The sequence below is a fragment of the Oryctolagus cuniculus genome, chromosome 11 (genome assembly GCF_964237555.1).
Source record: "Oryctolagus cuniculus chromosome 11, mOryCun1.1, whole genome shotgun sequence".
NCBI lineage: Eukaryota > Metazoa > Chordata > Mammalia > Lagomorpha > Leporidae > Oryctolagus > Oryctolagus cuniculus.
Genome location: NC_091442.1, coordinates 14,097,559 through 14,124,101, shown reverse-complemented (window position 1 = coordinate 14,124,101; position 26,543 = coordinate 14,097,559). Strand labels below are relative to the sequence as shown.

Sequence of the window (26,543 nt, the reverse complement as noted above, 5' to 3'; positions counted from 1 at the left end):
TAGGTCTTTTTGGTTGTTTTTGATAGTCTAATACTTAGGGTCTTTTTTGACAATTATTCCTATCTATCTTCTATATTGTGGGTTGATTGTGTATTTGTTATGCTAGTATATTTTCAACTACAGTGATAGTTTGTTCTGCCATGTGGACTCTTTTTATAGTGTCAGAGGCGTTCTTAATTCTTCTATTTTGAATCTTTTTAAAATAAGATTTGTTTATTTACTTGAAAGGCAGAATTATAGAGAGAGGGAGAAGGAAAGATAGAAGAGATTTTCCTTCCTTTGGTTCACAGAAGATGATCAAAGGTTGTTGGCTGCAATAACCAGGGCCAGGCCAGGCCAAAACCAAGAACCAGGAGCTTCTTCTGGGTCCCCTATGTGGGTACAGGGCCCCAAGGACTTGAGCCATCTTCCACTGCTTTCCCAGGTGCACTAGCAGGGAGCTGGATTGGAAGTGGAGCAGCTGGGACTTGAACCGGCACCCGTATGGAATGCCGGTGCTACAAGCTTAACCCACTGTGCCACACATCCTTCTAGATTATGATAATGTCCTTTAAAGTATATTTTATCATTGAACCTTGTAGGGAGGGAGATAGAGTCTGCCGCTGTGGTTGGGATGCAGCATACACACTGCCATTAGAATCCCTGGATCATTCTGCCAGGGTTCATAGCGGGTCTTCTGCACCTGCTATGTTATCTTCTGTCACTCATGGATAGAATCACATCTAACTCAGGACTGTTATGAGTATCAAATGAAATAATAAATGCAAAGCATTAGGCTAGCCCCTGTCCTGCAGTAAACACTTAATAAATGTTATTTTCTCCTCCTCTTTTAGGTTGTTTGCTCTTCTATGATGTTATAATATTATTTTCCTCTCCTTATAAACAGAATCCATACAAATTATAGAAGGTTTAGAGACTGAAGAAGCTGAGCGATAAAGTGTTCCCTACAATTGTGTCACCCTGAACAGTAATCATAACTTCCATTTTGACATATTTCCTCCTATATTCTTTTACACAGCTGAGGTCATTATGCATGTACAGTATGTCTTGATTTCTTTTCGTTTCTTTATTGTTAAAAATAGTTAAAACCATTTTATTATTTTGACTGAATCATTCTCTTTTGCTCTGATATTTGGTATTTGGAGCATTTCTGGTTGGAATTAGGCTTCTTTCTAAGTTACTAAGTCAGGCTTGCTTCTCATCAGTGAGAGGTTTTAGGTGTTGGCTTTGCTTTTATTGTTGTGGTTGTTGTTTTGCTATCGAGTGTGTGAATTAGCCGGGATTTTAACTACCAAAATCCGGTGCTCTCAGATCCTTCCCAGCAGCTGTCTGGACCATCTCCCTGCTTGTTTCCCTTTTGAACCTTTTTCTGGTGGGTGAGTGGGGACCATGATCTGCTGCAGGTCCCTGACCTGGCAGTGCCTTGTGAATGCCCAGGAGGTGGCCAGAATAAATGCTGCTTGCCTGTTTCTGGGTCTTTGCTGGGCTAATCACGCTGAGCGGTTTCTGGTGAGAAGACTTCTAAATTGTCCTTGACAGGGAACGCTATTTCTGTTTCAACTTTCTATTTTTCCTGTAAAGCTGGATTTAAAGTATGTTGAGACTGAATTCATTTGTACTTTGGAATATAATGAGATCTTGTACTCTTTACTTTCAGAAAACCAGCCAAGAACAGCATTCTGAAAAAGACATATGTATCCAAAATTGCCCGGGGAGCGTGCTGGGTAGATACGCTTTCTGAGAAACCACACGGCAGATGAATGTCCTCTTTGTCTCAGAAGCTGCGGGAGCCTGGTTCTGCTGATGACTCTCACTGGCTGCTTGGAGCTTGGTTTTTAACTCAGTTGCCGAAATGGCTCTGAGAGCATGACTGAAATGCTTGTGGTTTGTGACTTTAGGAGGTTTCTTAAAATGATATCAGCCTGTGTGAACTTGACACTGTTTTTCATTTCTTTTCTTTGGTTTTGAGACTGCCTGACCTGTGGCTGCTTTACACTCAAGGCCAGTTATTCTCTGATGTTAAAATATAGAATGACTTTTATCTCAGCTACTGAACTGAGTGCATACTGGCTCAGAAGTAGATCCTAAGAGCTGCAAACAAGTACCTTGGCACCTTAGAGCCTAGGAAGCCCTGGACTGGGGTCACTTCCAAATGGCTTCCCTGGAAGTTTAGGTGACAAACAGTCATATGTCTTGACTTCCCAGCAGCTATCCTTTCTCAGTAAGCTGTCCCAGTACAGTATCTGAGAGAATGACACTTTCAGGATTGAAAGGGAGCTGAAGGGGCGTGTATTCTAGCTCCTGCATCTCCAGAAAGAGGCAGCATCCAGCATTCTCTCGGATCACCTCTGTGCGTTTCTGAGAAGGGAGAGTTCATAAGTTGGGAAATGAGTGGTCCGTATCCTTGCTCAGCATCTCTGAAGATACGGCCGTTTTAAATTTTGGCCAGATTTGTCACTGGGGAACTTCCTCTGTGAAGCTTTGATGATTTCTCATAGAAACTGCAAAAGTGAGTTGGGATCATCTGAATTTTCTGTTTTACAGATGGAGAAAGTTGTAGTCTCTTGCCCCTACCCACTTAGTATCATGGTAATTTGGCTTGAGTAAAATTTGCCGGCCTTAGGCTAGCTCCTTGTTACCAAGGCAAGCAGCTGAGTGTCGGTACTCCCTGTACACCTGTGCTGCTCAGCACATGGGTTTTCTTGGTGTCTTTGAGCTTTGTTCTCTCTCTCTGTTTAACTGAGGTAATGAGTGTGAAAACACCTAACTAATCTTAGATACTGGGTGATGTTTCATTGAAAGTGCTGGCTCTCAAGGTATAGACAGAAACAGATTCAGTTTTAGTCTCTGTCTCTTGCAGACAGTGTGACCTTGGATAGTTTCGATTATATAAATCTTCAGCTCTCAAATTCTTCATCTAGAGCATCAGGTTAATAAATTTAGCAGTAAGGTTAAATGAAGATCAAATGAGGTTAATACATAGGAAATACTTGCTTAATACATGACCAACCAATAATGAACAGTTAATGTTTAAAAATGATCTGGCTTTTTTTTTTAACTGCTGCTATTATTATTCCTATAATCACTGCAGAACAAGGTCCTTGTCCTGTCCTGTTACGAAGGCAGTACCGTCAGGGCTTCTGCTTGCCCTCCAACCTTACCTTTCTTTGTAATTTATTTCTCTCTGTAGCACTTTCCTTGTTTTTTTTTTTTGTTTTTTTTTTTTTTTAACTTTACTGAGAAAAACAATATTCTTTGAAGCAAGCATTAGAAAAGAAAAGCAAGCTATAACTATAGATACTGCCAATTTAAAAATCTATAACTATGCCAATGGATTTAAAAAGTTAGATGAAGTCAGGATTGGAGGTGTGGGGGTAGAGGGGTGCTGACATGAATTTAGAATGAAACCAAGACCAAGGACAAAGAAGTCTGGACCCCAAGGGCAAAGCAGGGTGAGCTAGACTGTTCACAACACATACTCAAATAACAGAGCCACAGAGGATGAAAGGACCTGTGAGAACAGACACTGCCATGATAGGGGGTGGGGTGGCACACACACATCCTCTCTTGCCCTTGGAGTCCCTCTTTCCCTCCCTATTGTGAGTACTTTCAATTGTATGCAAATGTCACATTTAGTCAGAGAAAATTAGAATATTTTAATTTTCTACTTGGGCTATAAACATACATACCAAAATGTTCTGGATTTAAAATTACCTTGCATTTTTCAAATTTAAATTTTTTATTTGGGGTTTGGCATTTTGGAACTTTTCAGTAGTGAGCAAGCATGTGCATTCAGTAACTGATAATAGTATTTCTTGAAAGAAATACTATCAAAGTCAAAATAATAGCTACATTGTTGTGCTATTAACAGTCACAACTTTCGTAAGAGGAAAATGTTTATGAACATTAGAATCTCTAGTTTCAGGCAACACAGAATATGTTTGTAGACATGTATAACACATTAATCATGAACCAAACCTTCCCACGGACCCCGTTTGTGATAGATGCAAATCATGGTCTTGTCACTGCTTTCCTTATAGCTCCAGGTTGTAAGTCAGACCCAGATTACAAGAAGTTTAATTTTTCAAGTTGTTTGCTTGTTTTAGAAAACATTTAGCATGCATATTGTAAAGAGTGACTTCATACTGAAGTCAAGAGCTCTTAACCCAGATCTTACATGCTAGGAATATGGTGAGCGTACTTCCTGAACAAAAAACTAGAACACACACAGCCTTTACAAAGAGTATTCTCTCATTTGTCAATGTAAGTACATTTGAAAAATATTACCATGGCATAAATTAAGTCACATTTGATTATACCAGTTAAACATCTGTTGAATAAAGGAATATCCCAAAATATCTAAGACATATACATATTAATGCTTTTATGCTTTTGTAAGGATTAAGGATTAATCTTTTCCAGGCAGTCCTTTTTTTTTTTTTTTTTAGAATTTATTTATTTATTTGAAAGGCAGAGTTAGCGAGAGGCAGAGGGAGAGCCAGAGAGAGGGATCTTCCATCTGCTGGTTCACTCCCCAGGTGGCCACAATGGCCAAAGCTAAGCCAATCCAAAGCCAGGAGCCAGGAGCTTCTTCCAGATCTCCCATGTGGGTGCAGGGGCCCAAGGAGTTGGGCCCTCTTCTACTGCTTTCCCAGGCCATAGCAGAGAGCTAGATCGCAAGTGAACCAGCTCCCATATGGAATGCCAGCACTGCAGGTGGCGGCTTTTCTCACTATGCCATCACGCTGGTCCCCCAGCCAGTCTTAACTCAGAAAAATGAAAGCAAAAAAAATCTTTAAAAAAAAAATCTTTATTGGCCGGCGCCGCGGCTCACTAGGCTAATCCTCCGCCTAGCGGCGCCGGCACACTGGGTTCTAGTCCCGGTTGGGGCGCCGGATTCTGTCCCGGTTGCCCCTCTTCCAGGCCAGCTCTCTGCTGTGGCCCGGGAGTGCAGTGGAGGATGGCCCAGGTGCTTGGGCCCTTCACCCCATGGGAGACCAGGAAAAGCACCTGGCTCCTGGCTCCTGCCATCGGATCAGCGCGGTGCGCCGGCCGCAGCGGCCATTGGAGGATGAACCAACGGCAAAGGAAGACCTTTCTCTCTCTCTCTCTCTCTCTCACTGTCCACTCTGCCTGTCAAAAAAAAAAAAAAATCTTTATTTAGCAGTTTTGTGGTTCTGGCAGAACTAAAAGATTTATATATGTGTACACACACACACACATATACTATACCTAGATTTTGTGTTTTTTTTTTTTTTTTTTTTTCTTTTTTGACATCCCAGGGGGTTCAGGTACCAAGACCTGACCATTGCAGATTCTCTTGTCCTTTGCAGATAGAACTTGTTGTCTTTTTGTTGCAGAATTCTTCCCCTATCCCTAAAAAAAGGATTGCTTGAGCTGTTCTTTTTGGGTATTTAGGTTGTGAATCCTGACGCTTCATTGCAGAGGAGTGCCCAGCAGTAGTTTTACATACTTTCCAGAGACCGAGTGCTTATGTACTTGCACATTTTCTTACTTTAAGAAAGCCCAAATTATAAAAGTTCAGGCTGGCAAAAGAAATTACTCAGGGAGTTTTTATTCACATTCTTGACTATAAAAATTTTGGTCTTTTAATGTATTTAAAAATTGGATCCTATTTAATCAGAAGATACCTTTTAAAATTACATCTGTCGAATAGAGATCAATTTGCATTTTGGTTTTCAAATTTTGATTGGGATTCTTTGGACTTCTTTTATATGCCAGAAGAGAGAGAAGCCTGGCCTTTTGTCTGTCTTGGAAATTTCCAGCCCAGCAAAGTAAATAGAGTCGTAGCTTGCAGGAATTCTTATCTGATCAGCCATCTTTTCCCTAGATTAAATTACATCAAAACAGCAGATTGGTGTAGTTGATGGTTTAGATTTTAATTTCTTATAAAAGATTAATATCCCTACAAGAATGATTATACTTAAATATATATTTAAATATATATATATATTTTTGGAAGAGTTAGAGGGAAAGATAGAGATATCTTCCATCTGCTGGTCCACCCCACAGGCTGGCCGCAACTGGCCAGTGCTGGGCCGAGCCAAAGCCAGAATCCAGGAGCTTCATCCCGGTCTCCCACATGGATGGCAGGGGCCCAACACTTGGGCCATATTCTGCTGCATTTTCCAGGCCATTAGCAGAGAGTCAGATTGGAAGCAGAGCAGCCAGGATGTGAACCAGCATCCATACGGGATGCTGGTGTCGTAGGCAGCAGCTTTACCTGCTGCACCACCATGTCACCCTAACTACTGGCACTTTGGATGTCTTCCTTTGGTCTTTGCAGATATCAGGAGCATCGCATTCTGCTCTGCTCTTGTGCTAACCTCTTAGACGTCCACAGCTCTTCAGGGAGGTTTGATGTGTGCTCACTGACTTCTTGAGAGTTTTCCTCACACAGTTTGTGGCTTTCTTAAGTGTGAAATTTTTATACACTGATTCAGAGCTGCTCTTAAAATTTTTCTTAAATAGCAATCATAAGCAACCCAGACTGGAGTGAACTTTTATGTCTTTTTCTGTCCAACTCTATTGCGATCAGGACACTGGATGAGCTGTTCATCTTGATCTTGGCATTCACGGGTCAGCTTTGAGTAATTGACTTAACTTTATTTAATGAACTTATATTATCCTCTTAGGCTTATGTATTGATCACATACTTTCTGAAAAGCCCAGGTCTTACTAGTGATTGAGGGAACCCAGTAAAGGATCAGGATCATTTTCAAGTAAAAGCTTAAAGATTAAGAGTTATATTCATATTACTGTTTTCAAATAGTTATTTATTTGAAAGGCAGAGAGACTGAGACAGGTCTCTCATCTGCTGGTTCACTCCCCAGCTGCCTGCAGTAGTGCTCCGGACAGAAGCCAGGAGCTCAGGGTTTCCCATCGGGATGGCAGGGACCCAACTACTGGGAGCATCACGCTGTCTCCTAGGATGTGTAATAGCAGGAAACTGGATCAGAAGCAGAGCTGGGACACAAACCCAGGCACTCTGATATGTAATACAGGCATCTCAAGTTGTGTCTTAACCACTGAGCCAAATGCCCACCTCTTGTATTTCTTTTTCTTTTTCTTTTTTTAAGATTTAATTATTTATTTGAAAGTCAGAGTTACACAGAGAGAGAAGGAGAAGCAGAGAGAGAGAGAGAGATTGAGAGAGAGGTCTTCCATCCATTGGTTCACTCCCCAGTTGGCTACAATGGCCAGAGCTGTGCTGATTCGAAGCTAGGAACCAGGCGCTTCTTCTGGATCTCCCATGTGGGTGCAGGGGCCCCAGGACTTGGGCCATCTTCCACTGCTTTCCCAGGCCATAGCAGAGAGCTGGATAGCAAGTGGAGCAGGTGGGACCCAAAATAACGCCCATATGGAATGCTGGTGGCTTTACCCACTATACCACAGCACTGGCCCGATCTTTTTTTTTGTTTTTTAATTTATTTGAGAGGTAGAATTACAGACAGTGAGAGGGAGAGAAAGAGAGAAAGGTCTTCAATCCATTGGTTCACTCCTTAGATGGTTGCATTGGTCAGAGCCGAGCCGATCTGAAGCCAGGAGCTTCTTCCAGTTCTTTCATGCAGGTGCAGGGGCCCAAGTGCTTAAGCCATCTTCTACTGCTTTCCTAGGCCACAGCAGAGAGCTGGATTGGGAGAGGAGCAGCCAGGGGTAGAACCAGCGCCCGTATGGGAAGCTGACACCACAGGCAGAGGATTAATCTATGCTATGGCGCCGGCCCCTTGTATTTCTTTCCTTTTTTTTTTTTTTTTTTTTTTTTACAGGCAGAGTGGACAGTGAGAGAGAGACAGAGAAAAAGGTCTTCCTTTGCCGTTGGTTCACCGTCCAATAGCCGCTGCGGCCGGTGCACCGCGCTGATCCGAAAGCAGGAGCCAGGTGCTTCTCCTGGTCTCCCATGGGGTACAAGGCCCAAGGACTTGGGTCATCCTCCACTGCACTCCCGGGCCACAGCAGAGAGCTGGCCTGGAAGAGGGGCAACCGGGACAGAATCTGGCGCCCCGACCGGGACTAGAACCCGGTGTGCCGGCGCCGCAAGGCAGAGGATTAGCCCATTGAGCCGCAGCGCCGGCCTGTATTTCTTTTTAAAATACTTGTTGAGAATTCTTTTCAGCCGGCATGACTCCCTGACAATATATTAGACATAACCCTTACATTCAGATAGCTGCCACTTCAGTAAGATACGGGTGTTACAGGAGACAGGGGTTGGAGCTTGAGCTGGACTGGACTAGAAGGTTGAATGGACATTCCTCTATGCAGAGACAAAGATTTGTCAGCAGAAGCAAAGAAGCGTGAAAAAGCATTTCGCTGACGCCACGGCTCACTAGGCTAATCATCCGCCTGCAGCACCAGCACTCCGGGTTCTAGTCCCAGTTGGGGCGCCGGTTCTGTCCTGGTTGCTCCTCTTCCAGCCCAGCTCTCTTCTGTGGCCCGGGAAGGCAGTGGAGGATGGCCCAAGTGCTTGGGTCCTGCACCTGCATGGGAGACCAGGAGGAAGCGCCTGGCTCCTGGCTTTGGATTGGCACAGCGCATCGGCTGTAGTGGCCATTTCGGGGGTGAACCAACGGAAGGAAGACCTTTCTCTCTGTCTCTCTCTCTCACTGACTAACTATCTGTCAAATAAAAAAAAAAAAAAAAAAAAAAAAAAAAAAAGAAAGAAAGAAAGAAAGAAAAAAATTGTGGCACCCAAAGGCATTTTGAGTAGTACTGACAAATGAACTCATCAGTCTTCTTACTTATTTAACCCAATTTTATTAGTGTTCTGTATCTAAGATAGAAAAGTTCCTTCAAATAATAAGATTCACACTTTCAAAGAAATATTTTTATTTATTTGAGAGGTAGCGTATAGACAAAGAGAGGGAGAGACAGAGAGAAAGGTCTTCTATCCACTGGTTCATTCTCCAAGGGGCTACAATGGCTGGAGCTGCGCCGATCCAAAGCCAGGAGCCAGGAGCTTCTTCTGGGTCTCCCACATAGATGCAGGGGCCCAAGGACTTGGGCCATCTTCCGCTGCTTTCCCAGGCCACAGTAGAGAGCTGGATCGGAGGAGGAACAGCTGGGACACAAAGCGGCTCACATATGGGATGCCGGCCGTGCAAGCAGATGCTTAGCCTGCTGCCACGGTGCCAGCCCCTCATTTTGTTTTTAAGAACTCTAGGGGCTGGTGCTATGGCGCAGGGGTTAAATCCCTGGCCTGAGGCGCTGGCATCCCATATGGGTGCCGGTTCTAGTTCTGGCTGCTCCTCTTCCAATCCAGCTCTCTGCTGTGGCCTAAGAAAGCAGTGGAAGATGGCCCAAGTCCTGGGGCCCCTGCACCCACGTGGGAGACCCCAAAGAAGCTCCTGGCTCCTGGCTTTGGTTTGGTGTAGCTCTGGCTGTTGTGGCCAACTGGAGAGTGCAGCAGCGGATGGAAGACCTCTCTCTCTCTGCCTCTCCTTCTTGAATCTCTGTGTAACTCTGACTTTCAAATAAATAAATGCAGACCTTCCCTTGAATTAGACTGACCGCCTTTTCTCTGTGCTATAAACACATAAAAAGGTGAGGTCTTTCTCTTAGAGACCCTGGCTACAAGGAATCTTTCTTTTTTCAATTCCTGTAGCACATGTTGCTTTGACCTGGAGGTGGCTGGGCTTTGTAGTCACACACACTCAGGGTTCACATCCTAATTCAGCTCCTTCAGGCTCTGGGACTGTGAGCAAATTCCTGTATCTGTCAGTCTCAGTAAAATGGGGGTAACACTACTTGTTTCGTGGACTAGTGTGAGGATTACAGGAGACTGTGCATGTAAAGTGCTGAGTATGAAGCCTAGCACATAGTGTTCAGTGAAAAGTGGCTCTGATCTTGGTTAATGATTACTGGGACTTACTAAATAATGCCTCAGACAGTGGCTCGTATTGAAGACTTCCCGACCTATTTCTCCTTACTTCCAGTGTGAAGGGAGGCTGCCTAATGCTGTTTGTGCCATACCCATGCGTTCACTTACTCCCCTCTGTCACCCTGTGTCTGCCCACTCCAAGCCTAGTGCCATCTAGGGATGAGTACTGGCTACATCTTCATTATTAAAGATGTAATGGTAGATATTAGCAATGCAGTGATTTGGGGGATCATCTTGGTCTGTTTTCTGCTGCCATAACAATACCACAGACAGAATAATTTATAAATAAAAGATTTATTTGGCTCACGGTTCTGGAGGCTGGGAAGTCCAAGAACATAGCATTGACATCTTCCAAGGACCTTCCTGCTGCATCTTAATATAGCCAGAGGAGGGGAGGGAGATTAGGGCCCAAATCGCCCCATTTACTGGGAACCCCTGCTGAGATAACAGAATTAACCCATTCTTGAGGTTGGTGCTCTCACATCCTAATGGCCTCTTAAAGGTCCCATCTCTCCATACTATTATATTTCAACGTGAGTTTTCAGGGTTGGGGGACAAACCACAGCAGGGGTGCATCCTTTTATATTTGGGGGCATGAAAGTTCCTTATGGATTCTTGCTGTGCAGAGCCAGAGTCAAGATGACAGGGGAAGAAAATCTGGGTTTGGTCAAAGCTGCATTATTTTTGGCAAAAGGCTATTATAAAATTCATGGAACAGAACACAAGTGCATTATGATTTCCCGAGTAAGTTGTGGCCAAAGCAGGGTCGGAGCAAACAGTAAGCATGCAAAAGCACCGCTTCAGGATCTTGTCGTGCAAGTTTGAGAATGATCCTCAGTCAATCAAAAGTGCCTAGCAGTGTGCACGTAACATAGTTAATCAAAAGTAACTAACATTGTGCACTTAACGTAGTTAAACTGCGTCATTTAAGGCAAAAAAAATCTTTCACTTGTTGTGTTTTAGAATTCACCATTCATCAAACCGTATCCTTTACACACACACGCACACGCACACGCACACAGGCATGCACATGCACACACGGACGTGAGGCTCTTTGGGCAGTCTTCCGCTGTTTGAGCGCAATCTCAGTCCCAAGAGACCCATGACAGAGCTCTGATCGTTGCATTGCTATGTCACCTTGGAGCCAGATTTCTTTGTTTTACCCACACTTATGGTATATATTTCATTCCAGTGTTTGTAAATATTTTGTATCATGCAGTCTTGTTTTCTTTGGTTGGAATTCTGATAACAGGGAGATTTCTTGTGTTGATTTTGAAGTAATCATAAGCCCCAAATGAGTTTGAAGTCATCATTAACTGTAATAGTGTTGCTGCTTTTCTTCCTTATTGGAGAAGCATCAGGGAGTTTTTATAGGGGCCAACTTTGTGGTGTAATGGGGTAAGCTCCTGCCTGTGATGCCGGCATCACATATGAGTGCTTGTTGAAGTCCTGGCTGCTCCAATTCCTACCCAGCTCCCTGCTAATGTGCCTGAGAAAGCAGCAGAGGATGACCCAAGTGCTTGGGCCCCTGCCACCCACGTGGGAGACCTGGATGGTGGAATTCCAGGCTTCTGGCTTCAGCCTGGCCCAGCCCTGGTGGTTGCCTCCATTTAGGGCATAAACTAGTGCATTGAAAATCTCTGTTTCTCCCTCTCTCTAAATCTGCCTTTTAAATAAATAAGTCAATATTTTAAAAAAAGATTGATTTATTTACTTAAAAGAGTTATACAGAGAGAGAAGGAGAGGTAGAGAGAGAGAGAGATCTTCCATCCACTGGTTCACTCCCCAGTTGGCCGCAATGGCCGGAGCTGGAGCTTCTTCCAGATCTCCCACACTGGTGTCGGAGCCCAAGGACTTAGGCCATCTTGTACTGCCTTCCCAGGCTATAGCAGAGAGCTGGGAGGGAAGTGGAGCAGCCAGGACTCGAACCAGTGCCCATTTGGAATGCTGGCACTACAGGCGGTGGCTTTACCTGCTACATCACAACGCCAGCCCCAATCAATCTTTTTTTTTAAAAGGAAGATTTTATAAGATACTGATGGAAGCATAATTTGGCACTACCATAATTTGAATCAAGGGAAATCTCTCAAAAATCTCAAGAGTTGCATTTAAGGAATAAGACCTTTTGAAATTGATAGTGTAGTGGTTACTTCATCCGCACAAGTTGTGATTTGCTATCTGCTCCTTCCTTTCCTGCTTGACTGTATTCTTCCTCATCCAACAAGATTTACTGCATCATCTAAGAATCTCCTCTTACTAGAGTTTGCCTCTTTCCAAACTGGAATCCATCCCTAGAGAGAGACAGGTTCACCTAATGAAAGGGTGGAGCTAAATCAATGTCTGACTCTGTACATTTTCTCTACTGTACTTTTGCTGCCCTTCTAGTGGCTGGTGTTGAAGGTGTGGAATGACCTGTCAATGACTTTGACTTTCTAGCTTCTACCAAGCTTCCCTGTCATCTTGCTAAATTCCAAAGGTGTGTTCTTTCCTCATTCTTGGCCTCCATAGCATCCCCTGTGATAGGGTCTGCCTGACTCGCCCAGCCAGAAAGGATGCTGTGTTCCGAAAATCTCATTCGGGACACTCGAGGCAGAACTGGTGAGTGTTCAGGTACAATAGGGCATCAAAGCTTGTCCCTAAGGGCTTTGGCTAGTCTCTCTTGGGTGGGTTTTTAGGGACATGTCATGGCACTGTTCACACAGTAGACTTCTGTGGTGAGAGATTCTGTCAGCAAAGGAGCAGAACTTTGAAGCAGGTCTGGGCCCTGTCCCGTGGACACAGCCACACCTGGGTGTTCTCTGAGGGCATTGTTGTGCAGGCAGGATGAAGCTCTGCTGAACTTTCTCGTGTGTTTAGTTTAGCTTGCCGCTTCCAGATAGTCTGATGGTCAGTGTAATTCCTGTGGATTCTCATGATAAAACATGTACCAGAGATTCTTAATTGGTCTCCAAGCCACTTGTGCGATCAGTCATTGACATGATGTGATTCGGAATTGCGAAGGCTGTTCCAGAAGAAATAAGTTCCTGTCAGTCTTGCGTATTCAGATTGAGGCCAGGAGTCCGAGGATGTTCTTGTGACGTGGCCCAGAGGAAACAGCCAGACTGATCTGACTTGGTTCCTCACACAGGGGTCAGTAGAGAAGCTTCTGTGTATGTAGCATTTGTCCTGCACCGTAGTGTGTGCGCCTGTAATGGCAGCAGCTGCTGTTTATGTTATAGTGCTTCCTCCATTTTCCAAAAGAGGATGCAAAGTGGTAGCTTGTGCTTAACCACTCTCGTTCTGGTGTGCACCAGACATTGTGTTACACGTTTCTGATTCCTCTAACAGAAGCTTCCCTGATAGAATAAATACTGTTGTCCTCTATAGAAAAATGAAGAAACGGGCACATGTTAGCTGACTTGCCCAAGGGCACCCAGCCAAGGAGTGAACTTCGATGGAACCCAGGTCCATCTGACTCCAAGTCAGTGCTCTTGCCCCTAGGCTTAGCAGCTTCCATGGCAGGTATGTTGCCCTGTTGCCCGGTTTAGCTGCCGGTACAGTTGGTTGATTTGACTCATGTTCTGTAGCTGCACCCGAACAGCATGCTGTGTATGTAGCAGGTACTTGGTGTTTTAACATGGAGAAAGACAGCAAAGTAGACCGTATACCCAGATGAGGAAACTAAACCCCAAGAGGTCAAGTAACTTGCTTGAAGGCACCATTAGCACCGGCAGTGGTGTTTTTGAATGTGAAGACCATCTAATATAATATAATGTCAGCTAAATTCATAATTATTTCAGTCATTCACAGTTTTCAGTAACACAGCCCATTTCCAGAAATCTTCAGATTTCTTCCAGTCATTTATTGTATCACTCTGGGCAAATGCTTTCCTGCTCTTACCTCACTGACGTCATCTGTAAAAGGAGAATACTAATAGTAATACCTACCTTACAATGCATTAAGAGGAATAGTGCAGGTAAAATGCTTATTAGTTCAGTGCCTGGCACATGGCAAATGCAGAAGTAATTAATGTTTCTCGTGTGTGTGTGTGTGTGTGTGTTGAATCTAGTAGTAAGCAGTATATCCTGCTGAAAACAGTGAGGCTGAATTTTGTAGTCAAAACAAAAGTCTATTTCAAGGTAGAGCACATTTCCAGAGGCTACATTCTTCAAGAGCAGGATCATCTGCACATGTGTTATTGCCCTCACGTCTCAGATGTCCCTTGACAGACAGTAGACATCATAGGATTGGGTAAAAGGTAATGGCAAGTGAGGAGTAGGTGTGTGTTAGGCAATAGTGAGTGATCGTAAAATATCAGTCAGACTCAGAGCCAATCTGTTTTTCCTTCCCCAAGACTGATGTGTCTGATGTGTTGATTAGATTTCAAGTGGTTGAAAAATTCTAAATAGCCATGATGAAGAGGCTTGTTTAGTTTCTCCTTCTCAGATGTGATCTTTTCCAGAAGTTTCTGTGCTTGGTCTGTTCTCTCAGCATAACCAGCCTTCAACAGTGAGCTTGTTGCTGGGAGTGGGCAGTCATATGGTCTTACCGAGAAGGTCGCTGTCACTCTTACCTCATTCTTTCCAAAGTGTATTTCTTACAGTAGAGGTTCTGTTTGTTTGAATAAAAAATTCATGTAGGTTTGATCAAGATCATATCATCAATCTAGTATCAGTGAAGTAACAGTAAGTGCTGGAGCTGGAGCTCTTAAAGCTTTCTTTGCAGATCTGCCAGATCTGTTCATTCCATATTCTCCTCATCCAGAGCTATTGGAAGCAGCAAAAATCTTGAATAAAACAGAATGTCATCATGCCCTGAAAGAAACTGTTAAGAAATTTTATCCTGTAAACTATGATGTATTCAGATACGTGATAACACATCTGAACAGGATTAGTCAGCAAAATAAAATCAACCTAATGACAGCAGATCGTGTATACATTGTATCCATCTGGTTTTGGCCAACCTTGATGAGACCTGATTTTGAAAATCAAGAGTTTCTGTCTACCACCAAGATTCATCATCTGTTGTTGAAATATTTATTCAACAGTATCAGTTTTTCTTTTACAATAGAGAAATTATAGAAACTGCAAACACTGTGGCTCCTCCACCACCATCAAACTCAGGAAGTTGGCGGAATCAGTGGTACCTCATCAGTTACCACCTCCTTTGCAACCTCAGCTGATAGAACCACAATTACAGACGAATCCCCTTGGTATTATATAAATAGGAAGTGACTGCAGACAGCCTGAAATTGGACAACAAGCAAAAATCTAGACATGCATGTTCAGGGTTTGGTATTACTTTTCATGTTTCACACAGATAAGACATTCAAAATGATGGGACATTTTCTCTGAACTGTATGGTATTCTTTACTCATTCACTTACATTGTTAGTCTAAGACCATGTGATAAGCATGACTGGAGAGGTTTAGTTCTTATAAACAGAGATAGCTATAAAACACAAAGCCACTGCTGCATGTGACCTTATTGCAATCAGTATATCACTCCTGTGGCAATTTCTGGCACATTATGTTGTCAGTGAAATTTCCCCATAAAAATTAAATGATTTAAAAATTCAAATATATGAAATATTGAATGCTTTTCAGCCTATTTTATGGCTGGTTTTGTTATTTGATATGGTAATTTAGGCAACTTAATTTATATCCTAGCAGTCTGTGTAGATAACTAAAAATCCAGTGAAGTATTTTATTATTTCAGACTACTTAGGCCTTGCCTAGGATGTTGTTTGAAAGAAAGAAAAAATACACTTAACATATTTCACATTTCTGCACCTTCATCAAGTAAACTTTTGGACGATTTGATGAGGGGTGAATGAACCTATTTCTTTTACCCACATAGGAAGAGCAATCTTGATACCAACTCATTTCTTTGTGGTCCAAAACGAAGTAAGCATTTTGTATATGGTTAATTCTGTAAACAGATGCATGTTTAAAAGATCTGTGATGGTCTTGTAAACTTAATCTGTTTTTTTTTTTTTTTTAAGAATTATTTTATTTATTTGAAAGAGTTACAGAGAGAGGTAGAGACAGAGAGAGAGAGAGAAGTCTTCCATTCCGCTGGTTCACTCCCCAAATGACCTCAATGGCCAGAGCTGAGCTGATCCGAAGCCAGGAGCCTGGAGCTTCTTCCTGGTCTCCTACGCGGATGCAGGGGCCCAAGCACTTGGGCCATCTTCTGCTGCTTTCCCAGACCATAGCAGAGAGCTGGATCATAAGAGGAGTAGCAGGGACCAGAACCGGTGCCCATATGGGATGTTGGCACTGCAGGCTGGGGCTTTAACCCGCTGCACCACAGCACTGGCACCTCTAATATATTTTAAATACTTTAGTTTATTCCCTCTTGGAATACATTTAGTATAGTTTAGAAAATAATTCATGACATTTTCATATAAGGTTCTATAACTTTTCGTACATAAATGTGAAACTTGTTGTAGAAAATTCTTTAAACCAAACATTTTAATCTGTTCTTTGAATCTATTTTTATGTGGCCCTTAAAAAAATGTCCAAAAAATTCATTGTTAATATAGCAATAAAAATACTTTGGGTACTGAAAACAAAACTTATGTAGGCATGTCTATAGAGACAGCCAGCTCAGCATTGGAGACCTGCTTCTTATCAGCCAGTACAGAACACAGAAATTTTAATTAAGTGAGCAGAGATCTCCTTTGATTTCAAAACAATGTTGAAGGGGTATCCCCTTTGAGTTTAAAAGCATTTTGAGGACAGAGCTCACCTCTTACCCTGTACTGAGACCTCTCCACACATGGCCAAGGGCCGTGGTGCCTGTGACGGTTCTCAGTCCTTTGGTTTCAGAGATGTTCATTATTGTTTGACTAGAAATGAAGGGTGATGTATTCATTCTTTAAACAGCATAGTGGACAAGACATTTTCTTGTCTTCTATTAGGGGTCATTCCCTTATAGAACTTAAATCCTAGTCAGAGAGGCAATAAGTGAAAGAAAAGAAAAATAATGACAAGGTACATGATTGTTTTGAAGGAAAAGCATGAAGGGCTGAGAGAGTGGTGGAGGGCAGGCAACCTTCAGCATGGTCAGAAAAAGCACCTTGAGTCCTCTGAGGAGTTGACATCTGAGCTAAAACCTAAAGGAGAAGGAAGAACTAGGCTGGAGCTTTCCAGGACCGCCAACTCCACGGGCCATTGAGGCTGGACAAGTGTGGCCTGTTTGAGGATACAAAGCTGGAGGGTCCTGACCACCAGGGAGAGTGGTGGGTAAAGGAGTTGTAGCGGGGAGGCAAGGACCGGAGATGTGGGGTCTTTGTAGCCTTCTGTGAAGTGAATTTTATTCTAAATGCAGAAAGATTTATATGGTGATATGTTCTGATTCCGTTCTGTAGTTTTAATTATTAGTGGTGTGAGATGCTGATGGCAGACTGATGGGTTGGAGGTAGAGATTCTTGGTTGAGTTTGAGTTTATCAGTATTTCAGAGATAAGATTGCTAGGACTAACAAAGGGCTTAGAAGTGGGCAGGAGGGTGGTATGGGAAGGGAATGGTCAGGGTAGATTTCCATGTGAGAATCAGGGGTGAGGCATCCAGGAGGATCTGATCCAGTAGGGTCTGCTTTGGATATTTGAACTGGAATTCAGAGAATTCTGGGCCAGGGATACAGGTGTAGGACTCACAGTGTAGAAAGGATGTTTAAATCCTAGGGGATAGATGAGGTACTAGGTGGTGGCGCTTCCCTCACCCAGTGAAAACCACTGAAACTACTACATGACTGGTTTGAGAATTGGCTCCTTCAGGATACTGGTTGTAGCAAAACTATAGAACTACAGCTCTTTTACTGCAAGGTGTCCGCTTGAAATTTATTTATGTCACCAAGGACCAGGAAGGTGAAATGCTACACTTGGCGCCATAAAACCGTGTCTGAGCTTGTGTTTCAGAAAAATCCATATCTGCATGGTGTGACCCAGTCAGCTGCAGGGCCTGGCTGGCTGTGTTCTATTAGGTCAGGTGTAATTTAAGTCTCCAAAGCCTGAGGGCAACCATACTTAGTCTGAAGGCAGCTGCGTTAAAGCAGGAGTGCTTGTTGCCGCCAGGTTACAGTCCATTGCTAGCCACCACTTGTGGAATGTGTTCTGTCTGCCAGACACATACTCTGAATTTCTGCACTAACAGCATCACACCAGTATCTCATCTCAGCCTCATTACAGCCCAGGGGTGGAGGAACTAGAATCATTTATTTCCTAGGAGAGAAAACTGAGGCCCGAGGGGAAGAGTTGCTTGCTCAGGGTAAGCCAGTACAGACTTAGGAGCTCTGGTGACATTCAGCATTGCGTTTGGGGTGTTCTCTCTTCGGAGAGGAGCTGAAGAAGCTAAAGACAGGGCAAGCCTCCCTCTTTGGGCTGACCCTGGGCCAAGAACACCAAAACCACAGGGTGGAAAAAGATGCGTTTTTTCCAGACCAGCTTTCCAGCATTGCCTACCCTCTCCGGCCTTTCCTGGTGAACTGTGAGGTGGTTCTGCTCAGATGGCCTCCCTGAGGCAGGCCAGAGCACTCCTGTGGTGACAGGTCACTAAACCACGTCCAGGGAGGCCACCATGACACTTCACACTCACTTATCCCCACCCCGTAAGGCAAGGGTGGACAGAAAGGGGCTCCTTCACCCACCTCCCATACCATTCTCCTGTTGAGACCTCAGGAAGAACTGAGGGAGGTGATGATGATCTCAGAAATGTGAACACAACAGCTCTCTTATAAGACTCGGGGAGCCTTTGAATTCTTGAAACGCTGTACCTATTAAACTCCTCTTGAGCACACAAAATAAAGTGTTACCGCCTACTGTGGATAATGTCAGCATTCATTCCTGCCCCTGCCAGCCAAGACTGGTCTGGTCTGGAATCCATGAACACTGTACACATTCAGCAGCAGAGCCCCCGGCCTCACAGCCGCACTCCTGGGCTTTGGTGAAAGGCAGAGGCTATAACAGCCACTGCTGTCTTTAAGCAGCGTGCACTATGCTAATAAGCATTTTGTAATCAGGATATCATTTAATTCTTTTTTTTTTAAGATTTGTTTATCTATTGGAAAGGCAGAATTACAGAGGCAAAGAGAGAGAGCGGAGAGAGGGATAGAGAGGGGCCTTCCATCAGCTAGTTCACTCACTGAATGGCCACAATGGATGGAGCTGCACTGATCCGAAGCCAGGAGCCAGGAGCTTCTTCCAGGTCTCCCACACAGGTGCAGGGACCCTAGGACTTAAGCCATCCTCTGCTGCTTTCCCAGGCCATAGCAGAGAGCTGGATTGGAAGTAGAACAGCCAGGACTTGAATTGGCGGCCAAATGGGGTGCCGGAACTGCAGGTGGTGGCTTTACCCGCTACGCCACAGTGCCGGCCCTCTTTTTTTTTTTTTTTTTTTTTAACATTTATTTTTATTTATTTTAAAGAGCTACAGAGAGAAGTCAAGACAGAGAGAGAGGTCTTTCATCCTCTGGTTCACTCCCCAAATGGCCGGAATGGCTGGAGCTGAGCCGATACAAAACCAAGAGCCAGGAGCTTCCTCCAGGTCTCCCATGTGAGTGCAGGGGCTCAAGGACTTGGGCCATCCTCTGCTACTTTCCCAGGCCATAGTAGAGAGCTAGATCAGAAATGAAGTAGCCAGGATGTGGACCGGCACCCACATGAGATGCCAGCACTACAGGCCGGGACTTTAACCCACTGCACCACAGCATCAGCCCTCATTTAATTCTTACCAGACATCACTGTCTCATTTCTGTAGATGCAGAGGGCCTGGAGAGCCTCAGGGGGGCAGAGCCATGTTTTAATCATAGGGTGAGTCCGTTCTAAGACTGTGTTTTGCTGGTCTGTTCTCTACAAGACTGGTTAAAAATGTGGGCTCTGCAGCCACACTGCCTGGGTTTGAATCTTGGCTCTGCCTCTTACTAGGTAGGAGACACTGGCAGCTTACTGAGCCATCCTCCTCCTTGGCTCGTGTGTACAGATGATAACGTACTCATATAGGAGAGTCGTTACAAGTGTTATGTGAATCAGTTTATGTAAGGCACTTAGTGTCTGGCATATGGAAAACACTATGTAAGTGCTAGCTATTATTATTCATTTGTAGAGCAAGTCCTTTTTCTTGTGAATGATAGCAACTTAATCTAAGAAGCTTCAGGCCTTCTCCAGCCACCTCTCTTCCACACCCCAACAACAAGGTTTGTGTGTATATTCCCAAGAGGCGTATGTAGTGATCATGTAAAGTCCTTAGACTGGTGCTTGGACTGTGGGCAGCCCCCAGCGTTAGCGATGCTAGGATAGCAGTGCCAGACACTGAGGGGTGGGGAGTGTCCATCCTCAGTCAGCATGAAGTGCTCAGCATTGTGCGTTCAGAAACAGGAAAGGGCACTGTCTAGATGTGTCTCTCACCCAGAGGACCAGAAAGAGGGACAGACACTGTGTAGACAGGTCCTTCATAGAAAGGACAAGAATTAGGAGGCAACCACTGTTGCATTCAGCAAGTTACTGTTATTTTAATGTCCTAACAAGTATTATTTAAAAGATAGAGGAAGTGAAAGTATTATTCACTAGGTTCATGGGCAGGGCACATTCAGAGGTCAGTACATAGTTTTCTCACAGGGACCTACTGTCCCAGAACAACTTCATGATATGCCATTCATTGGGCTGAATTGTCCCTGTCCAACCCCCATGACCTCACACTCACAGTGTCCCCCTCTTGTCTCCTTTCACTCTGGACACTGGGAAGGCGGGGCTTCTCTGCCAGCCTGCTGCTGGCCTGGCTTTGTTGTGACCAGATTTTCCACTTCTCTTGTAGCTTAAGAGTTGGACAGTGGAGGACCTTCAGAAGAGGCTCTTGGCCCTGGACCCCATGATGGAGCAGGAGATCGAAGAGATCCGACAGAAGTACCAGTCCAAGCGGCAGCCAATCCTGGATGCCATTGAGGCTAAGAAGAGGCGGCAGCAAAACTTCTGAGCAAGGCTGGGACCAGGCCGTGGGTCCCTCGGATCGCTCGCCTCCACATTTGTTCTCCAGCACTTCTCTTTTTTCCACAGCACCTCTGTGAACTCAGGAACGTGCGCCAGTGGAAGGGCTGCCTTGCCAGTCAGCGTGCCATCTTGTTGTGTGTATCTGTGTGGGTCAGCTGTGTTATTTCAAAAGGTGGCGCTTTTATCTCAGAGTTTTACATCCCAGGAACAGAGACTCCTAGTGGAGTGATAGCTGAGAAAGTTTTACATCATCTTTTTGTTTTCTTCTCCCAATAGCTTTCGATTGTTCTTTCTGGAAGACTTTTGAAAGATATATAAATATGCACATATATATATAAATTATAAATAGATTCCCCACTCAGTGTGGTGGCATCACTGTACAGGTACAGTTTTGAACAGTTGCCTCTTTTCTGTAAGATTATGGTACTGTGGAACAAGGGGGCAGAGGACCCCTGGGGGCTGCAAGAGCGGTCACTGAATCCCAGGAGCCAGCCTTACCCTTTGTAGGACTACTTTTAAAAATAAGGCTTTGTGTAGTTTTCAGCTTGCATGGTCGCCACTGGCCTCTGGGGCTGTTGGTGATGTCCCAGGGAAAGCTTTGAGAGTTTGTATTTGCTCTTGAACCCCAGGAGCGGCCTGGCATCCTCTTTGCCCATCCTGTTTCAACACCTCTCATCCATCTCCACTCTCCAAACTGCCTGGAGTCACAGTACAGATACTTCCCAGTGCCTTACGAGGAGACGTGATCCAGCGGAGGGACAGGCCTGCCAGGAACTCACAGCAAACCTACAGCTGTGCTAAGCCTCCAAAAGGGAAAGGTTTTCCAAGCTCTTCGTGTGTGTTCATGTGAAAGTCACACACATGGCATTTTTCTCTGCATTGCTTGTAGACAGGGTAGAGGGCATTGCTGTTGCTGATTCACATTCATATGTGACTCTTTTTTTTTTTTTTTTTTTACCGTTAAGGTGTTTGGATACCAGACTAAGATTTCTTTTCCAGGAAGCTCAACACAGACATGTAGAGGGCCTAAGCTGGGAGGGACCATAGAGATCATGTGGTCTGGTCCTTTGTTGTGTAGATGAGAAAACTGAGGCTTAGAGAAGGGAAGTGACATGGTCAAAATCATGAGGCAAACCAGAGTAAGAATGAGACTAGAACTTGGAGCTCCCCTCCTGGGCCACGTAGCCAAGCAGCCCTTTGACATGTGTCAGTTCTAAGTTAGGGTATCCCAGGAAGCTCGTTCACAAAAAGTTGATCTTGCCTGGCCAAGCACTCGTGGAGGACACTGAGGCCTGAGGTAGACCAAGGACTTTGCAAGAGAGCATGGAGCCAGCCTCCTGCAGCTTTGGCTCAAGGCTCCATGACGTTGAGGCACACAGCAGAGTAGACAGTTAGGAAAGACAAGTATCTTTTTATTTTCTTCTAATATTCCTTCCTCCCTTGAGTTAGGGGAGCCACGACTGGGTTACACCTGAGGAAACTAATTTGACTGCATGATTGCTACCCAGAGAATGTTCCTCTTCTGTAGGTCAGATTCTGGTTTTTTTGTTTGTTTGTTTGTTTTGTTTTTTGGGTTTTTTTTGGCAACTAAAGCAACTTTTTAAAAATGTAGGAAGCAGTTGTTGGTCTTCAGGGCTTGGTCAGTGGAGTAACTGTGTGGCAGATATGCAAAACAGAAGACAGTTTGTGTTGCTAGAATAATAAATGGCAGCCAGCATCTGCTGACCACCTGCTCTTGGCAGACAGGGCAGGCTCTCAACTTCACAATCACCCCTGAGTTAAGTGTTTTACCTCTGTTTCATAGATGAAGGAATGGGCTTAGGGAGAAAGGGTCTTCCCACGGCAATAGAGCTACGAGATGGTAGACTCACTGTCCAGGTCTAATACTCTTATTTATGAGGGAGAAGAAAATCAGAAGTGTGTTTAAAATGAAGTGACTACATAACTTTATGTGACGTTTTCAGGTTAGAAAAGAGCTGAATTAGTAGTCAAGTCGAACAAACAATTGAGTTTTTAAAGCAGAAGCATTGAGCATAAATACCCCCATGCCAGTTGCTGTGCTATGGAAAAATCCTGCCTCTTCCTCCTTTTTTTAAACAAAGAACTTTGTATTTGGTCAGACAGGAAGAGAAAGCCCATTTTCTCCCTCAGCTGGATCCAAGTAAAAGAAAGTTCAGTTTTTCCCCATAAATATTCTTGGGCCATGAACCCCAGTCTGGAGTTTGTTTCATTCCAAGCTTGTGTGCACCTAAACAGTCTATTGCTCATCATTAATCTAGCTGGACGGAGCTCTTTGGCTAGAAGTCAGTTTGTTTTGGATCAGATAAATTTCCTGGCAAGCTATATTTGCCTTCTAGTGACAGGCAGAGTAGCAAGCCCTAGACACTTTTCCCTTGAATACTAAATTTAAGATATTTTACTTTGTTTTCATTGAGCTCTGAGCCTTAGTCATTGCTTGAGTATTTGCAACTCAAGCTTCCAGGGAACACTGTGGCCCTCACTTGTTTTCTGCTTTTAGAAAAACAATGACCCATACCTAGTTGTGTCTTCAGAAGCCCTCATATTCTCTAAAAATATCTTCATTTCTCCCTCATTAGTAATTTTGAAGCACATGTCTATTCTTCTTTCTCCTTTTCCCCAACCAACCATTGAATGGATGAGTGTTTGACTAATTAGGAGTGAGGGGAAGATGGTGGGTGGGTGGGTGGATGGACAGATGGATAGAATCAGTAATCTAAAGTAACTTAAGAATGATAGCTTTGATTTCATGAAACTAAATTCTGATACAGGACATATTCACTTAGCACCTACCACATGCCAGAAATTCATAACGCCACTTAAAACTCAGTAGCTTTTTCCGATATCAGAAATGAGAGAAGTGACATTACTATAGATCCTACAGAAATTAAAAGTTAGTGATAGGGTATCATGAACAAGGTGATGCTAACAAATCCAACAATTTAAATGAAAATGGGCGAACTCCTTGAAAAATACAAAGCACCAAACCCCACTCAAGAAGAAATAGATAATCTAAACAGGCTTAGATCTTTCTTACAGAGACTTAACAGCTCTCGGAGATCTCGGTATTAGTGTCCTCACTTTAACGGATGGGAAAGCAGGCTCAGAGAAGTACAGTTTGTTGCTCAAGGTCACATTGCTGGATCTGGCAAAGCCCAGATTCAAATGCAGGCTCTCTGACCCGTATTCCAGTGTCCTTTCTAACGCACCACGTTGCCTCTGAAAGATTGCAGCTCCTTATCTGCTGGGAAATTGGTCCTTCCCAATCCACGCTATTCACCCTGCCCTATCCTTCCTTAAGTATTAGGTTTGTGTTTCCAACAGGATTGGATTAATTGGCTTTGGAATCCACGTTCTTGTTTGTGTTTGCAGGAAAAAAAATCTCTTCCACCAGCTTGTACTCAGACCAACTTAGGGCGGGGGGGCGGGGCGGGGGGGGGTGGGAACTTACATGCTGTTGCTGATGAACAGTTTGAAAATGTGAAGTTTGTAGCTTTAACTTTTTATAATGAAAACAAGTAACACTGGCTTAAGTGCTGACTTGAAATGCTATTTTGTAAGGTTGAATGTAAATAATCACTGAGGTCAGCAGTTTGTATATGTGTGAGAGGTAGCTGCTTCCCTTGTCCCCCACCCTGAACCCCTTTTTGAAACTTGAGATGCTTCCTATGTGCTTTATTTTAGAATTGTTGTTCTCCGTCCTTTTCTTGCACTTTGTCCCGTTGTTTTAAATAAACTGTCCTTTGGACAACAGACTGTCGCCCTTTTAAAAGATAAGAGCCTCTGTATACGCCTGGGTGATGGTGTTGCGAACTTTGTGACGTTGACTGTGTGGTGTGTTTATTCCAGGATCCCCAACAGGGGAGAGGTAGTAAACCTGTGCTGGGCACCTCCTTCGTCCAGGCACTGAGCTAGTTGTCGGGAATGTGCAGCTGACCCAGACACGCTGCTTGTAGAGCGTTTGGAGAGTCAGCCCAGCGCAGCAGTGCGCAGCGTTGGAAATACTACGGAAGGAGGGAGTGTGCGGCCTGTGGACACACACAGGAGGGAGTGACAGTCCGCGCGAGTGTCCCGGGAAGCTCTTCTGGAGGAGGTAATACTTGAAAAATGAGGAAGGGATGGCCTGGCTGAGGAAGGGTGGGGAGTGAGGGAGGGAAGGTATCCTATAGAGAAAGACCAGCTCCACCACGAGTCCTGGTGAGAGTCTGACGTGGGACCACCTTGGAATTCTCTGTCCCAGGATGCTGTTGAATGGAGCCTGGCCTAGCAGCCAGGCGACAACGGCAGAGTCTCATGGTGTACTTGGCTGCCCACCACAGAGTGCTTATGTTGTGACAAGGATGGAGGGGCCCTCCCAACATTAAATGAACATGAGAGGTTTTGCAAGATGTCCTGCACAACAGAAACATTGTCCTGCACCTAGCATAACATCCACGTGTTTCATTGCATGTTTTTTTCAGTGAAAACCTTGTTTATGAAAAATCTGATATTAGGGGCAGTTGTTTAGCCTAGTGGTTAAGTCACTGGTAAGACACCTGCATCTCGGCTGACGCCGCGGCTCACTAGGATAATCCTCTGCCTGCGGCGCTGGCACACTGGGTTCTAGTCCCAGTCGGGGCGCCGGATTCTATCCTGGTTGCCCCTCTTCCAGGCCAGCTCTCTGCTATGGCCAGGGAGTGCAGTGGAGGATGGCCCAAGTGCTTGGGCCCTGCACCCCATGGGAGACCAGGAGAAGCACCTGGCTCGTGGCTTTGGATCAGCGTGGTGCGCCAGCCGCAGTGTGCCGGCCACAGCGGCCATTGGAGGGTGAACCAACAGTAAAGGAAGATCTCTCTCTCTCTCTGTCCACTCTGCCTGTTAAAAAAAAAAAAAAAAAAAAAAAAAAAAAAAGACACCTGCATCTCATACCGGAGTACTTGGGTTCAGTCCCCTGCTCTGGCTCCCAACTGCAGCTCTCTTCTAGTTCAGACCTTGGGAAGCAGCAGTGATGGCTCAAGTAATTGGGCTCCTACCATCCAGGAGAGAGACCTGGATGGAGTTACTAGCTCCCAGCCCCAGCTGTTGTCATTTGTGGAGTGAACCAGTGGATGAGAGCGCTTACATGTGTATTCTCTGTCTACTTCTCAAATTAAAAAAAAAAAATCTGATATTAACTCAAACCTCAAGTACAACATAGCATAAAGTACAAGGCTGTACTATTTTCTAAGAATGTACTTGCAGAGATGTAGACACTTGTAGTCCATTTTTTTCTGGGGCTTTATCGAGAGTTAGCCTCCATTTCAGAAAATCACATCATTAATGGCAATGATGCTTGTGATGGTTATTTATTCACTAGTGCAAGACAGCACACCACGATTGGCTTAGGTTTGTGGCTTGTATTCAGAGATTGAATGTGACGTGTAAACGAGATAATTTCTGAGAATGATGAAGTGCTATAAAGGGAATAAAAGTGGGTATTGAGATGGAGAGTCGTGTGTGTGTGCAGAGAGAGCTCTATACAGAGTGATCTAGACAGGCCCCTGAAGAGGCGATGCTTGAGGTGAGACCTGCATGACCAGAAGGAGCCAGCCTGTGGGACGACACGGAAGAAATGCCTGAGCAGGCCCTGAGCAAGGACAAGCGTCTGACCTTTGGGAAGGTGGTTCCCGTGGCGGGACCAGTGT

The 26,543-nt window shown here is 44.5% G+C and overlaps 1 protein-coding gene across 3 annotated transcripts in view; it reads left to right on the top strand.

Annotated features, from left to right (window-relative positions):
* STK4 (serine/threonine kinase 4) overlaps positions 1–24,633 on the top strand; it is a 102,813-nt gene extending 78,180 nt beyond the window's left edge. For 2 of the 3 annotated variants that reach the window (XM_002721229.5, XM_017350754.3), the window contains one exon: positions 20,690–24,633. In XM_002721229.5, coding sequence (XP_002721275.1) covers positions 20,690–20,848 — 159 coding nt within the window. In that variant the 3' untranslated portion in view covers positions 20,849–24,633. Of the gene's footprint in view, positions 1–1,657; positions 5,785–20,689 lie in introns of those variants that run through there. The other variant, XM_051845008.2, reaches the window with a different exon arrangement.
* Positions 24,634–26,543: the final 1,910 nt, after the last annotated feature.